The sequence below is a fragment of the Euwallacea fornicatus genome, chromosome 6, assembly GCF_040115645.1.
Source record: "Euwallacea fornicatus isolate EFF26 chromosome 6, ASM4011564v1, whole genome shotgun sequence".
Lineage (NCBI taxonomy): Eukaryota > Metazoa > Arthropoda > Insecta > Coleoptera > Curculionidae > Euwallacea > Euwallacea fornicatus.
In genome coordinates this window covers 5,700,586-5,717,871 of record NC_089546.1, presented here as the reverse complement: position 1 = coordinate 5,717,871, position 17,286 = coordinate 5,700,586, and the positions used below count along the sequence as shown (strand labels likewise).

Below are 17,286 nucleotides of genomic sequence, written 5' to 3'. Positions count from 1 at the left end.
CCCTCGGAATATTTTCTATTTCCAAATTTGAAAAAATTGTCCGGCGGGTGGAGATTTTCCAATAACGAATTGGCGGAGTCCGAACTCGATGTCTATTTTGAAACATTCGAATTTTCAGATTATAAACAGTGAATAGAATCCACAGGACATCGCTGGAGAAGCTGTGTCAATCTCAAAGCAGAGAAATAACGCAATATTTCCCAAAATGCTTTTTTCTTTAAGTAGCAAATCGGATACTTCTGGGACTATCCTCGTACATTAATAACTTCAATTTCCTCTCTGTCTTGAATCGATAATAAGCACCTCCCAATTCATATTTCCAATAGGATTCCTTTTGCATCATGAGCCCATTATTGCGAGGTGTGGCCGACAAAGGCCTCCATTCTGTTGGGACGTAAATTATCCTTGTTTACATTTTAAACCCTAATGGATAGCTCGTCTCGCTGCCATCCCGAGTAAAATCGATCCCTGGAAAGAAGAAGCAGGCCTGAAATAGCAGCAATCCCTTTCTGGTTACCTGCTTGACGTCTTTTAGGGTCTTTTCAGCCCGTCGTCAGCTGAAAATATATATCAGGACGGACCCGGTGATATATTATGGAGAAGCTATCGCAATTTATTGGGTTTCTGTTATATGGGGGAATTTTGGAGTTTTTTTTTTTTTGGAGAGCTGCGGAACGGGAGGGGTTGTTTTTAGATGCAGTTGAAATAACGTAACCTTGGGACGTTACGTGAGGAAAGGTATGAGTTTAATGTGGTCAAGGAGTTAATTGGTCTGTTGAGACATTAGCATGGCAGGACTAAGAGTTCAGTCTTTTTAAGTTCTCGATAAGTTGCAAACAGTGTTCCCCTTTAGTATCTTAAGATGTGAGGATTATTGAGCAACTTGCCCAAGTTTTCCAATGGTAGTTGTAAGCTACCAGGTTAGCCTGATTCAATTTTTTCTGGGGTCCCTTGCCCAATTCCCTCAGTTAATCTGGAATTTAGGTAAAGATATACTTCCTAAATATAAATGCAAATCCAACACTTAACACGTTATCGTTACAAGAAGACCACGTGTTATTATCAGCCACGTCCAAAATGTCCCGCTTGAATGGTCCGATTTTGAGTAATTTCACAGTTTTTATTTCAGAAAATAAAGTTTTTGAGGACATTGGGGCCTTTGGAAATTTCCACGCAAAAAACCGTTATTTTGAATTCATTAATCAACGAAATCTGGAAATAAATTCCGGCAATCCCAGCCCTGTAGCCAATCCATCCATCCACAGATTCGCTGGATTCGTTTGGGAAGGAGAAGGTGATGCGAAGGAAGACTAAGAAAAAACTAACCGAAAAATGGAGGAAATTTGAAATGGAAAAAAATCAACGCAACGCTGACAGCGTAGAAAGTGGGAAGAGAAATAAGAAAATGCTCCATGAGTTCGCCCGTAATTGCGGTGAAATAATTTTATTATATATCTTTGAAATTCTTGGTGAAACACGTTGGACACGCCACTGTGTGTAGATGTGTAATTTTACCTTTGTTTTCCAAAATCTTAAAAACAATACATTAATGACCAAGTTCCAGAAGCGTTGCGCGGGAGGTCTAAAATTGATCCGCTATCGAATGAAAATATTATAGTTTTTAAGAAAAAAATTTGCTAACATTGTCACAGCTGGAAAACCTTAGATACGCCACTGTTAGTCGTGTCAGAGGCGGTTGTTGTCATAAAGGCTATAAATATAGCCGAAAGCAGTTTGCAACGTGCAAAAGGAAACTAAACCAAAATGGCGACCTTCACAACAAATCCATCAAATAATGAATCGCAGATAAACTCTATTAATTACCTGCACCAACGTAAACCAACCAATTAATAATTCAGAAAGAGAGCAACGATATAGACAATATGAGAAAAAACGAAATAGATATATAAGAAGAACTCTTAAATTTGGTAACATGGGATACATCTTGATAGGTAGCATCGCATCACTCAGAGTTATGAATAATCAAATAGGAAGAACATTGCTATGTTGCCATTTATTGGTTATGGACTTTTGGTATCTGGAAATGTAAGAACGGTTGAATAAATAGTTGGAAATGGAATATCTAAGCGTGGTTTAAAGGAAGTTTTAATATCATCTGAAATTTGAGCGGATCTGAATTCTCTCCTTTTCGCCTTTGTTCATCTCTATTTGAAAAATCGAGGCAGGTAGTGTTTAATATTTTATTCTTTGGTGCGCTTAAAACTAACGTTTACAGCCACAATTCCTTTTCAATACAACTGCAAATGATTAACGAACGGTAAACAATGGTTAATGGAAGTAACCTTTCTCACCGATTTCCAAGTTGTTGCCAGCCTCGGTTTTCCTAATTTTTAATGACTGGATTTGACTTGATTAATCGTACCGCTAATTAAAACTTCCAACTGTGATAAATCTGATGCGGAAAGTTTGAATAAAATTCGGATTTCTGCATGCCTTTCCAGGTTTTGTTGATTAGTTTCCATCAAGATCCCTCCTCACCTCGCAAAAGCACTCGTGGCTCAGCGTCGAAGTTATTTGGGGATATATTCCGGGTTAAAACCAACCCTCAAAGTTCCAAAGCAATTAAACCCCAAGAAATCCTTCTGGCGCATCTTTGGGAAATAGCTTCGATCCGGCTTAATTATTTTACAATCTAATTGTCGAACTTTTCCCTAATACAGCCGAAGAAACTTCACTCGGGGAGACAACTACCCTCGAACTATTCCACAGCAGTCAACAAGGGGCGCAATTAAACGACCGGTTTCGGAGTGAATTTGATCCCTTTATTAAGCTGATCTTGTGCGAATGCATTTGTCGAATTCTGAATTTTTACCTGCTACGCTGAGCTTCAGACTGAAAAATTTTTAGACAAACTGTAAGAGGAGTAATTGGCATTCTGCTCGAGGAAGGAGAACAAACAAATCTCTCCCTCGAAGAGAAGTGCTTATCGTGCCGCTAATTCGACCGTTTATGTGCAGCTTTACTAATTAATACGTTAAACAGCCCACCGAAGGCCGAGAAAGGGTAAAGTCGGAGAGTTTGCGTGCTTAAACGTCGTTTTACCAACTAAAGGTATCTATCTAGTAACCCCATTTAAAAATAGAACAAACTTTATAGATTTTTTAATAGAGAAAAATGCACCGCTGGCAGCTTCTCTGCGTTGCAAAGAAGCGGAGAAAAACGACTCTATTTAGAGAAACCGAAAGGAGAAAACGGGTGTCGGAAGAACAGATGTATGAGGATAGCCCCAGAAGTACTCGACCTAGCACTTAAAGAAAAATAAATTTGGAAAATATTACGTTATTTCTCAACGTAGCCCCCTTTGAGATTGACACAGTTTCCCCAGCGATGTTATATAGCTTCCGTGCCCCGTTTACAGTAAGAACTTTCTAAGGGTTCGACATAGGCATCAACTTCGGACTCCACCACTTCATTATTGGCAAATCTCTATCCGCCGAGTCACCTTTTCAAATTTGGAAATCAAAAATAATCTGAGGGGGCTAAATCCGGCGAAAAGGGTGGACGAGAGAAAAGTTCGAAACCACGATGATTGATTTTGGCCATCGCTATAATCGAAATGTGGACTGGTCCGATGTTTTAATGAAACAAGACTTTCCTTTTCGCCAAATGCGATCGTTTTTTCCTAATTTCTTCGCTCGACCGCTGCAGTAAATTTGACTGACGTTATCCGTTTATTGTTTTTCCTTTAGAGAAATAATTGATAAAAATTATCCTACGTGCATCTCAACAAACTGACCCCATAACCTTTCCTGCAGATGGAACAGTTTTCACTTTCTTCGGAGTCGATTTTCTCCTTTCGGCCCATCATTTTGACTGCTGTTTTGTCTCAGGTACAAAATGACGGACCCATGTTTCATCCATGGTTATGAATCGACGCAAAACCTGAGCTTTATTGCTGCGAAACTTTGCCAAACACTCCCTTGAAACATTCTCAAAGCGCTGTTTTTGTTTAATTGAGAGTGATTGCGGCACCCATCTTGCGCACAACTTTCTCGTACCTAATTGTTCGGTCAAAACGCGATGTAAAATACTCTATAAATTTTCAGTGCAGTTTTGTAGATTGTCACCACAATATCTGTAGTGGTCAAATCTGGAGCGTCGTGGGGTCAACCACTGCAAAGTTCGTCTTGGCAGCTCGTACAACCGCATTTAAACTCTCCTACCTAATATTTTATAGTCATTAACAAAGGACGGGAGTTCCCCAGAGTAGACTCTAACTTCGCCTTGACGTTGGAAACACTGCAGCCATTAAAATGGAAATATTGGATCAGGTATTGATGGCCAATTTCTTTCGTGCTCATCAAATCTTTAAAAGGGGTCAGGAAAACCGGCTCAAAAACAAATACAAATTTACTTGGCACCCTTAAATTTTAAACATAAGATTTTTAAGGTTAGGTCTTTGTAATAGGCGCAAATTTTTAACAAAAAATCGCCATCTACATATTAGGTCGGGTACTTTTGGGCCTATCCGCGTATCATCAGATTCGCAAGAGAGAGTACGTAGCGAGAAGAGGTTAGTAGTAATAGTTAATAGAGGAAAGAGTGAAATCGACTCAATTCGATTCTCAACTGGAGGAGTTTTTGCTGGCTCCCCTGCATAGTCATTGTCATCGCCTATACAATCATTCCCGAACTTAAAAAGGTCAGTTTGTTAATTATATCCAGATTCCGCTTATAAAATACATAAACCAAAAGAAAATTCAAGGGGTGGGTTCGCAAAACTAAGTTTTAACTGAAAATGCTACAAACTTCCTAAATTTTTCACCAAAACTATGGCACTTTCGATCTGACAAATAGATGGAGAAAAATTTCCATTTTGAAATGAGTTTTCAAAGCGTTCGTTAACGACGAAAATCTAAATTCTGTTTGAAAAACTCGCAATTAAGAGACGAATTCTTGTTTAGTCGAGACAATTTGAGCAGAAACTTTGAGTTTTCGGTTTGAATCTTTGCAAGTGCGCCGTACACACGAATCGCGTGCATCGAATCAATTCAAAGATCAACACAAAATATGACTAGTGAGGTCTCAAAAATTTTACGTTTTTGGATTGAAATTAATAGATCCTCTATAACAAAGGCAGAAAAGGATTAATTTACGGCCCAGAGACCAGGGAAATAAAATCAAAAAATAACGAAAACGGTTTATAGTTAGTTATGCGGAACACAGTGAAATATTAACATATATTGTGACGCCTCTGATCGTGCTAGAATTGTAACAAATAACCAGCTCAAAGACATACGTTTATTCCATCATCTTTATTCAACCCGTATTCACTCCCATTATCAATTTTCACCCGTTAGTCTAGTCTAGCATAGCAGGCATGCATATTATATATCGGTCTTTGTTATTCGAATATAACGTGCCCGGCACACACCGTATACGCGTACGTGCGACCTAATTCGGTACACGCACAAAGGTCCAAACTATAAATTATAGCATTAACAAGGTGCTTTCGATGATACGACACTGGCTGCTCAAATGTCATTAGCGTTGCCAAACGGTGACTATTCTCTGAAGCTTGGAACAGTCTTGTTGTTATTCCAGGAAGGTAAGTATAACTTGCACAATTTGGCAACGGCACATAATGGGGCCAGGCAGTTTGCAGGCGTTTAAAAACCGATTAGAACGTCAAAAAATGCAGTGAAATTTCGCCATTTTAGATAATTTTGTTACACATAAAAATACCCGTTTTTTGGTATTTATTTGTGAAGGAGTCAACTCCGCAATTTTCCATTAACTTTTTAAATTCTTTATACTTTCATGCGCTTTATGGACGCTACCAGCGACCCACATTTCCATGTCGGAATTCATGTTTACCCTTCTGAAAATTAAATTTCTATGCCGCCTCCCTCCCTCATAAACCGTCCATCATAGAGTCACAATTCAAGAACGACAATTAACCCACTAACACTATTCTCGCATTACATTAAAAAAAGGAGTAGGTAGCTCGTAAATTATCCAGATCATCCAACCATGGGGCGATCGATTCATTAATTAATTAATTTTGACAGTTTCCCATTAAATGGAGGTAAACTTAATCAAAAACGGCGTGCACTCTATCTGTCAGGCTCAGGGACAGATTTTTTCTAGCAAAATGGCTCTTTAGGGCCTCAAAATGGGGAGTTTCCATGTATTACTTAAATTGAGAATTTCAACGCGATTCAATTAGTCAGTTTTGTATATTATACGTAGCTTTCGTGTGTTCCAGTACCCACCTACGCTTTCTTTTAATAGAAAATCAATGACCTAGTAGTTTTCGAAGCCCTTGAAGGAGGGAATCCTCGCAAGCAAGGTTACTACATTAATTAGTTCAATTAATTAAGTACATGGGAATACGTACTTGATGGATCGTGAATCCAGCGCTTTTTTTCTCCAGATTTTACAGTCTTGGCCTCATCCTGAAAGAAAAATATCTCAGTTAATGAAGTGAAATATGCATTCTCCTAGAAAGTTAATTAAAGGAAAAGAAATTGCTATTCAAAGTTCATAATCACATTCAACTCTATTACCGCTAATTAAACTCCAATTCAAGCTTTGGGATTGTTCTTACATTTTTAACACGGTAAGAAAGTCAAAGTTTGGTTTAAGTTGTGAACGTTTTGTTATTCGATGCAAATTTGGTGATAAAATCCACCACATAATTGACGTCAGCCTCTTTTTACCCAGATTCATGATGGACGAACAACACAACTTTTCGGAAAAGCTTACTCATTGTTGAAATAATCCATCACGTTGTTTTTGGTACTGCAAAAGGGGCGTAGTTATTTATACAGTGTGTCTACTTAAGCCGGAATTCTATAGGAAACTTTTTTAATATTGACGTTACGAAAAAAGTTATTCTTCGTGAAGACTTCTGCATTAGATGATCAGACATCAAATATTTGAGGGCGTACATGAGCTTTCTTAAAAACACGAATTTCGCTCAAGAAAATTTGATTATTTTCAGTTTCAATAATGCGCAATTATCTTCTCTTTATTGGATGCATGATAACTTTTCGTCTTTTAATGTGTTTTCATGGCAACTGAGCAACCTAATTAACGCACAACAATAATTTCTTTTGCCAACAGGAAAAGATAAACAGCTAATAACTTGTGTAACTATGTAGCATTATTTACTTTGGTTTTAACTCAGTCCACTACTGCCTCCCGCTCAAAATATTTAACCTTTGCAAGAACTCCAGCAAATTTGGTTTCAACAAGATGGTGCCCCGGGCCATGGTACGTTAAAGTAAATTCATAGGCATTCATATATTTTTCACCCTGCTAGATATTCCGACTTAACCCCTATTAATGGTTTTTCATGGGATCGCTTAAAATAGGAAGTATGCTAATACAGGCCGTTTCAAGATGTTAATCTTTTGAAGAGGGTCATTTCGCAAGGAAGTGAAAGAATTACTTTAAATATGGTAGCGAATGCATTATTGTAAATCGGCAAAGGGGCGATTGATTAAATGTTTCAAAAGACAGGTTGGAGACGTCGAGGCACTAGTGAAGTAACTTAACGCTGAAGAAAATAATCCCACATAGTGACGAAAATTGTGAACTCTTTGTCTTTAGCCCTCAGGAGAGGCGCTTGCCAAAAATGTAACAACCTGGGACTGCTCTCCTTCTTTCGGAATAACAACAGCTGCAAGTTGCCTGAAAATATTCTTCAGGTTTACGGAGTTGGAACAAACTAGCACGAATATCTAACAGCGACAGCTAGAGATAAATATTCATACGAATAAAGGGAATCTGAAATGAACTAAAAACTTCGTCAGGTGCGCTGCTGGGTTTTAAGCAAGAAAATTCCAAATTTATCCGGAGTTAATAGCGATTCAATGCTCATGTGTCACAGCACGGGCAGTTGCGGAGCACAACACTTTTTAAGTGTAAAAAAATCCAAAAATCTCTTATGATCCAGTCCAACAGCTTTATAAAATAACTTACAAATCTCGCCGGTTACGTTTAAATTTATCGGGCAGTTCAAATACAAGAAATTTGGATTTAGTGGAAACTCAACGAAGAATTTGGTGCCATTAGCACTCGTAAACTTCTTTTCTAAAACTTACAGAAATTAAAAAAAAATCTTATGAGTCATATCAAGTTTTTCTAATTTTTTTCAGAAATTTCGTCAGTTACGCCTCTGCTTTTTGAAAAATACGAATTTCAAGTTTTCCCAAAATCATAAAAGGCTCAATGCTACTATTTCACACGATGAACAGTGGAGGAATGCGTTGTTTTTTGAATATATAAATATCTGAAAATCCCTGCGACGCAATTCAAAATTTTTGCCACAACAATTTATAAATCTCACCTGTTCCGCCTGTGACTTTCGATTATTACAACCGAAATTTAAATATTTTCCGAAATTAAGCGGGACCGAAAGAAAAAAATCGCTTTAAAAGGAAACTCTACGAAACGAAAACAGACTCACAAGTGAGGAAAGAAAACTCCCATAACTTGACAGGAACTGCGACAGTTTGATAACACCCATCGCATTTTGACAATTAATTAAATCGGGCGACTTGCAGGCGAGCATAAGCGCCAAATGGCAGTGGCGTGCTGTCGTTTAGCTTGAGAGTGTAGATTCGAGCTATATGAAAAATATTGCAGATTCGTACAGACTCTTGTTCGGGCGAATATAAAGTTGAATCACTTATAACCAATATTTTTGTCTCATATATACACTTTGAGAGAATTTGGTTTATAAAGGTTTTATGCATTGAAATTTCTGTGCAATGAAGAGCACTAAACTTCTTCAAACCCAAAACGCCGCCTGCAATTTGACAATACGGGGGGGAGTAAACTTTATGTCGCGTCCCTTGGAGGAAAAATGATTTTAAAGCGAATTAACTATGCCTGGATATCGTTTAATTCGTACCTTTTTAATTCCTAAAAAAAATGCATGATACTTAGAGCCATTTGCATCGCGTTAACGTTGGCTTCGCTGAGCTAAGCCATGCTTAAGATGATGGATAAGAGACATGATAAATAACAACGGTGTCTAAGTCGTCAAGTTAATCCAGCTTAATGTTAGACGGTAAGCATACAGGGCGGTATTTAAGCACGTGGCCAAACTTCAAGTGGCGATTCTTTGAGCGATTCTAAGAAGAAAAGTTTATATAAACATAAATGCGGTGATGTTTCGTTTTCAAGATACAGGGCGTCATACTTTTTCTCAATCGTAACATATAAAAAAAAAAAAAATCTTGAATAACAAAAAGACGCAAACTAATGTGATGTTGAAGCTTGGTGACAGCTTTTAATGGAGTATAAAGGAGTATTTTAAGCTAGAGCTTGTGTGCTTTCTTTCGCTAGTAGCGTGCACAGGGGCAACGCCGGAAACTTGAAAAAAATCAAATAAGGAAAACGATTTATTAAAACTACACTTAAACAAATCGTTTTTTAACGGAAAACATTTAACGGTACGTAACACGGCGTTTACAACAATTGCTGAAAATGTTCTTCTTCGACTTCAATGCCAGCATTAGCTCGTTTTAACATCGATTGTCGAACACGTTGAAATATTCCCGGGGAATACGTAGCTTATCTGATTATATGAATCCCGTATCCGTTGGATTAATTCCTTTTCAGTGTTGATCGAAGTTCTATATACGACTTTACATGCCCCCAGAGGAAAAAATCTAACAGATTTAAATCCGAAGACGTTGGTGGCAATGGCCATGTGGTTAACGTGAAAAACATATGAAAGTTTTGAAAAAGCCTGTGGAACCCAAATCACAATAATAACCATGTGACCCTGCCACATTTCAATAAAAACGGCTAAAGGATTATTGGAATCTTTGGGCAAAAACGATTTTTTAAGAAAAGTTTGACACCCCTGTGTCTTGAGAACAAAGCATTATCCAACCTGCGTTGGTATAAACTTGTAGCCTCGTAATCACTCGAAGAGTCACCCCAACGAGTTTGGCCACGTACTCGGCTAATACCCTGTATATGGGTGAAAATGGACACGAGTCCCGAAGTCTTCATTTTCTTTCTTATTAATAGCTTATTCGCACATTCTTACGTTAGTTTCCTATATCTATAAATGTTAGGTCCATTAATACAAATCAGCGATAATGAAGCCATTTGCATAGAAACGAAAGCTTTATGCTCTGGTAGTTTTCATGTGTCTCTTGCAGTTTGTGAAGGAAATAACTACGAGGAGATTCTTCAGACTGGAAAATTTCGATCAATTTGGCAACATGGGGAAATGTAATTTCACTTAACTTAGAATCACGTCTACCTCAAAATAAAAGAGCAACGCTTCGTTGCCACGTCGTTCGGAGTTTTTTTGAGTAGTTTTTCAAATTAAGTAAGCGAAAGATCTTAGGTCAACTGCAAGTAATAAAGATATTAAGGATCTCATTTTCTTCTAGGCATACCAGACGTCTGTGGGCAGGTTCCTGAGTGGCCATTAGGAGTATTTAGAAAACCGTGAAACGTAGAATATGACAATTTGATATGCGGCCATTAATGGAAAATATTTTCAAACAGGCGGCACTTCCGGAAAAACTGGAAATTGATGATGAATTTGTTATTTTAAACTGAATGACTGTGTTTTTTTATGTTTACACGTTCAATTTCGAGTCAACTTTATGTAACGTATTCCCAAACCGAAACGTCAATTTTCGAAAGCAAAAATCGTTTTACGCCAAAATTTGCAATAAATTTATTACAATAAAACTAACGAAGGGCAACAAAATTTTTCCAGCAGAAATTCAAAACATTCCTCCTCGTTCTTCTCAATTTCAATTTTGATAGTTATCTATAGGGTGGCCTGCGAACTAAATTGCACTAGGCCAACGCAAAAATGTCAAAAAGTCATTTTCGTCAAGCGGGACACCCCATATTTTATTACATGCGCAAAAGGCCATTTCACTCTGCCTTTAACCATGTAACATTTTTCTATTTTTACATGAGGATTGTTATGAATTAGTTGAGTTTGAAATAAAAATAAATCCATCCAAAACATGGTGAGTTGGTAGTTAGTTACCCTTTCCTCAATTTTCATCTCTCGTCTGTAACATTTTCAATCTTTTACTGTAAAATTTTTTCTTCATTCCGTAGTTTCATTGTTCTTCTGTTGCGTTCGCAAACTTAAATTTGGTACAGGTTCCAGAGCTCAGATAAGAGTGTCAGTCGAAACCAGCATACGACAAAACTGCAAGAAAACCCTCCTCTTCAATTGCTCTCTGATCTAGTTTTAGCGATATTGACAGAGTTTTTGACTGGTGATGAATTTTGGATGTGCTTTTTCTAATTCTTCATCATTATCGGGCACTGAGTCTCTTAGTGACCTCATTCCAAGTAAATTAATCACAAACATAAAGCGAATTTAGCCATTACTCAAAAGATCTGTGGCCTTTGGAAAGAGTCACCACTGGCCCAATTTCCTCACGTCAAATGGCCCTAATAAATCTTCAGATCTTGTCTTTGGTAATATGGAGGAAGTGTTATTTCTTTTCGAGATAGTTCTGAATTATTTGCAGCTTTTTCCACTCGGACAAATTTATGAGGCAAAACGAGCAAAAAGCGATGCTTGCAAGGATTGGGCTAAAATGCACGTATAAATCTTTGATCTGGAAAAGAATCGAACGTTGGCACCTGACAAATCGTCGAGCATCCGGTTTCTTTTATTGCCCTAATACCTAGCTGGGATGGCCTGGATTTGTTCCCTCCGGCACCATTGAGAAATTTAATAGCAACAACAAAGAACAAATTAACTTGAATTCGGCCATAAATAAGGCCCGAGATACCTACAATTTGCATATTTTCGAGCTGTTATACACCACAAGTAGGGAAAGAAAGGACAGTCTCGTTAACGAATATAATTTATGGCGGAATTTGCTCCTTAAGGAAGAAAAATGGAGGATTTAAATTTGTTACTTACATGCAGTCCTTGCTTAACTCAAAAATTCCTTTCAAAGGGGGAAAATTTTTCTGATGAAGGGAATTTAAAAAGGGTTCTTCAAGACTTCCTCAGGGAGCTCAATCCTATTTCACGCTCTTCGATGCACTTCCAAAGGAGTTTTTACGTCTCCCCGTGTGCAATTACTCTGAGCAGACACCGTGTAAAAAATCGTATTATTCTTAAGTAGATTTCTTTGGAATGGGTGAACTTAAACCAGATTTCAGACGCCTCGGAACGAAAGGGCTCGCCCTCATAAAGCGGACAATGATGCTCGAGAATGCAACTCTTTTACGGAAGCAAACTCCTCGGGGCACAGTGCATAGACACTTCTTTCGAACTTTTATTCTGCCACTTAAGTACTTAAGAAAATACTTGTGTTTTATTAGATTGAGTTTGTCGGACGAGCCTTCAGGGAGGAACTTTTCTATAACCGTTTACAGAGTTTAATAGACGGAGAACTTTCAATAAAAGTGAATTGGGAGTTTTTCGATGTAAATGTAGGTAAATGTTAAAATTCTAAAAATCGTCCACTGAGGAATAGGAACAGTTTTTTTTACAATTATCACTTTTAGAACGAAGGTGAACTATTCTAAACTTCAATGTCTCACAATCTCTTAGAAACCTGGAAAGTTTTAATATAGTAGTTTAAATACAAAACGGATAGGATTTTCCTAAATCTATCCAGTAAGTACTTTTTTCTTTAACGATAAATCCTGTATACTATCGCACTTTCGAATACCACGGGGGGGTTATACCGGATGATCCATTTAACGTGAAAAATCGGAATATCTTGAAAATTACGCATCGAATTGTAAAAAACTCAAGTGAGACTGGTTTGTCCCGACGGGGCTCATTCAATGACACTAAACAAAACTTCCCAACCATACCCCCTGGGGATGGAACGGAGGTAACTTTGAAATGTTAAATAGCAACCCCTATTTTTTTTATTACAAATTCGGATTTTGCGTTGAAAATTACGAGGGGTTTGTCTGAAACTTTTTTTTTCGTGGCAATTGGTACTGAAATCAGAAAAATACGTTTTATTCTCGTTCCGGAAGAAAGTGTCGTATTTTTTGTTTTTTAAATGGAAACCTGTCCTTTTTTCGCTGCATTCGATTGAGTCTAAAGAAAGAAAACTGTCTGTGAAAAATAAATTTAATTTCACTTATTATTGAGTTTATAAACAAACTTTTTAATTATATTTTTATTTCAGCAAATACCACAAATCGAGCATTAAATTAACGATGAAGCAAATATTCCAAATGTCCACTATCTTCATCGATAAATTGTCTTAAGCGCATCTGTAAAGCGCGCTGAACGGACACTAAAACTTCCAGAACAATTGAGACAGACGCATCACTATATCTTTCTGTTATGTTTTCGAGCATTGTGGGTACTTTTGAATACATTTTTTCTTTGAAATGACCCCAGAAGAAAAAGTGAAATGGACTAAGATCAGGCAATCGTGCTGGCTAATGAATAGGTCCAGGTCCTCCACGTTCAATTCATTGATTAGGGGGATATGCACGATATAAAATTTCCCGAGTGGCTAAGGCCCGATAAGGTAGGCAACCATCTTCCTGAAACCACTTCGAACAATGAGATTCCAAATTAATGCCCTCCAATGATAAGGGCAAATCTTCATGCAAGAATCTTTGATGCTTTATTTCATTCAATGAGCCATCAATGAAATATGGACCGATAATTTTATCGTCAAGTATCCCATACTGAAGGTTTGCAAACCACGGTCGTCGATTGGTTACTTGTGGTGTCCAGGGAGGATTTTCCGTAGACGAGTACTACATATTTCTTAAATTTACTTGTCCACGATCCATTGCGAAGCTAGCTTCATTCGTAAAGAGAATAAATAATAAACAGAAAATTATTTTCGTTCACGTTTTGCAATGCTCATTCACAAATTTGTATACGAGGGCCATAATCATTTTGTTTCAGTCCTTGGTGTAATGAAATGTGCTAAGGACGATATTTAAAATCGTGGAGAATTGCCCGTGATATCCCTGAATCTAACGGTAATCTTCTCGTACTTACATGTGGATTTACATTCACAGCTGCTGGAATGGCAATTTCGTTGTTTTTATGAGTAACTGTTTTTTTGGAGATTTAACACAATCAGTATCTTTAAAAAGTTTTACGATGCAATAAAATGTGAAGAGGGATGGCTTTTCCCTATTAGGAAAACGATTTTTGTAAGTTTCGGCAGCAGCCCGACAATCCAATGCCATCCAAATAATCCCCATATGCAAAAATCATATCAATTCTTATATCATCAGATAATGCACTTATGATGGAAATTAAAAGCATAAGATACGACACTTTCTTTCGAATTTTGGAAAAAACGTGTTTTTGTGATTACAACGCCATCTGTCACGAAACGAAAAGTTTCAGAAAAATCCCACGCAATTTTTGTCGTAGAATCCGAATCTACAATAAAAAATGTGGGTTGCCATTTCAGATTTCAAAGTTACTTCCGCCTCACTCCCAGGTGGTAGGGTTGAGGAGCCGGGTTTGGTGTCATTGAATCGGCCCCTTCAAGCCAAACGAATCCCGTTTGAACCTATTTTCAACTCCATGCATAATTTTCCAGATATTCCGAGTTGTATGGTTAAATGGACCACCAGCTATATTGATTTCAAGCAAAAATATTAATCAAAAATTACTCTAAAGTAGATGCAAACTTATTGATTGGATTTTTTTGAAATTTCGTGCATTTTCCCTATTTCGATATCTCTTAAGATATCTGAGGAATTAAACTGCTGCCGGATTTAAAATGAAAAAATAACCGAAAAATAAAAAGTAAATATGTTTGTTTCAAATTTGAGGGAATGGCTGAAGCAAATCGGCTCAGACAACGTTGAAGCACTACATAAACAAAGCAAAAATTTTCCGTTTAAATTTTCTCGGCGTGGGAACATTAAATTGTGCAACTAGTGTCGAAAATACTTCAATATTTTAACGAGTAAGATTGTTTGGCGATGGGAGTTGGAGATGCGCGTAACGCCTTGTCAGTGACGTAAGTCATCTTCACACGTGTTGTGGAAGAACTAGTTCCCTTTTCCTGATCACTCTTGATATCCTAACGATTCCGAAAATATTCTTTTTTTATTTGTTTTTCTTTCACCATCTTTTTTGCTTATAACTAGGAAACCTAATAGTGTTTTTTTAGGCTTTTAGGACATTTTTCTCAAATTTTCAAGACTTTGCTGATTACCGAAATTGCTTAGGACCACGCAGCGTTCCTAATGCTTAGATCGCCAGAAATTGTTGTATCCTGCATTAAGTACCGTTTTGAACGTTTCTGACCCAATTCCTGATTTTTTTTCGATGACCGACTATATCTGCAAAACGGAACGTTTTTACTTTTAAGTTGAGAATATTTAAATATACTACTTATCATAAAAATAACGGGCGTATTTTAATGAAACTTTGCAGATATATTGACAACACTAGACAAAATAAACGATGTAACTTTCGACCAAACCGAGGTCCGGAAGGTCTTTAAAATTCTGATAATGTGTATAACAACCCTGCGAATTTACACCCTCGGAAACTCGTTTGGGCGTGCTTTTAAGCAAATGGTCAATGTCCTCTTGAGGTAGTGTATCGCAGGCAACTTGAATTACATTTCGGAACTCTGCTAAAGTACGTGGTGGGTCCTCCAGTGTGGTAATTCATGCCATGTCCCAGACATATTCCGTTGGGAAAAGATCAGGAGAGCGTAGAGGCCAAGGAAACGAATTAACAATGCGATGTTATAGATAAGCCAGAGCTACATTAGCAATATGTAACCGTGCTTTGTCTTGCTGGAAAAACACATTTCCAATGCGCTGAACGTATGGAATAGCCACTGGCTCTATCACTTCCTGTATCTAAGCCACGGCGTTATGTGTATGTAAAACGTGATCAGTGTTAGTTCTGCTACAACTAAATATGTATAACAATTTTGTAACGCAATTTTGATGATAATTAATATATTTTTATCCGATTCTCGAACCTTCATTAATTTCTGATGGGTCCTAAAGCAACGCAGAAGTTTTTTCGGATTTCAGACCTTTCTCGTCCATTTTTAAATATCTATCGATTCTTGCCAACTCTTAGAAAATCGCAATGTGTTCTCAAATAAAATATTTTTCGTTCGTTTCCTGAATTCTGCTGATTTACGACTACAGCTCTAGCATAGCTATAGTGTTCTTTCTTCTGAGCTGACAATATTTTCACATTTCTAATCAATTTAACGCTTTGATCGATTCCTTATGATATCTAGAGTCTTCTTTTCCAAATTGAAAAGATGTTGGCTCAGGCTAGTCCGGGTTATAACCCCATTTTTTACTATTTACGAGTTAATGATAAATCTTGAGAGTTTTCTGCTTAGAGCAGTGAAAAATATTCTCTGCTAAATTGAAAATCTTTTCCAATAAATCCGCACCATTTCTGAATCTTTATTATTTTCTGCTAACTTCTAGGGCGGCAGCAAGTATTCTCTCCTGCATCAATCACGCTTTTGAACATCAAAGCATTTTAGCTACCATGGATTCCTGACGTCTTCCACATTAGAATGAAGCTTTTGTATCTAACTTAAGAACATTCTGGCGATTTCAAAACACACTGGTTCTTGCCAAATTTCAGAAAAGTTAAAAGTACTTATTCTCTATTAAATTGAGAAAGTTATCCAATGTTATTGATCCGCCTTCGAAATTCTTCCCTGCAGCATCATTTCCACATTGAGCACCTTCTGGAACGCTTTCACCCCTATTTGTTTATCTCTATGGACTGCTAATGATCTCTAGCGAAGACGAGAATTTTTTTACCGAATTGAGAACATTTTCAATAATTTTCACACTTTCGAGGAAAAAGCGAAATAGCAGTAGACATACTTGGTTCGGGTTTGGAACAAAATGATTAGAAGAAGAAAAAAACTATTGTTCCAATAATCCAATTTCGAGATATAAAGGATATAATGGCGTTAAGAAATTCTCTCGATCTCGATAAAACCACACTCCTTGATAACACAGAGTAATCAAAATCGACTTTAAAATAGGGTCAATGAAATTTTCAGCAGAACGAACATAACGAATAAAATTTACATGCAAATTACATAGCAATACTCCTTCAGGTTTCTTCTCCTATTGGAAGTGTTCAGTCATTACAGAAACCCTTTGATGTGAAGTAGCGTGATATTGAAATTTTGTACATGATTCATCAGGAAATCGATGTTAACAAAAATTTACTTGTAAAGACGGCAACAATCTTTACATAATGTAATGCCTTTATTACATGCTCCAATACACCCGCCTACAACTGAGCGGCTTTAGTTACACTCTCTCAGGGAAAACAGGACACCTAATTGG

General features: G+C 37.3%; 1 protein-coding gene across 1 annotated transcript in view; it reads right to left on the bottom strand.

Moving 5' to 3' along the window:
- The window catches only part of Cow (Proteoglycan Cow), a 74,695-nt gene that overhangs the window by 19,282 nt on the left and 38,127 nt on the right, over positions 1-17,286 (bottom strand). Inside the window, exon 2 of the mRNA XM_066283381.1 lies at positions 6,362-6,419. Coding sequence (XP_066139478.1) covers positions 6,362-6,419 — 58 coding nt within the window. The remainder of the gene's footprint in view (positions 1-6,361; positions 6,420-17,286) is intronic.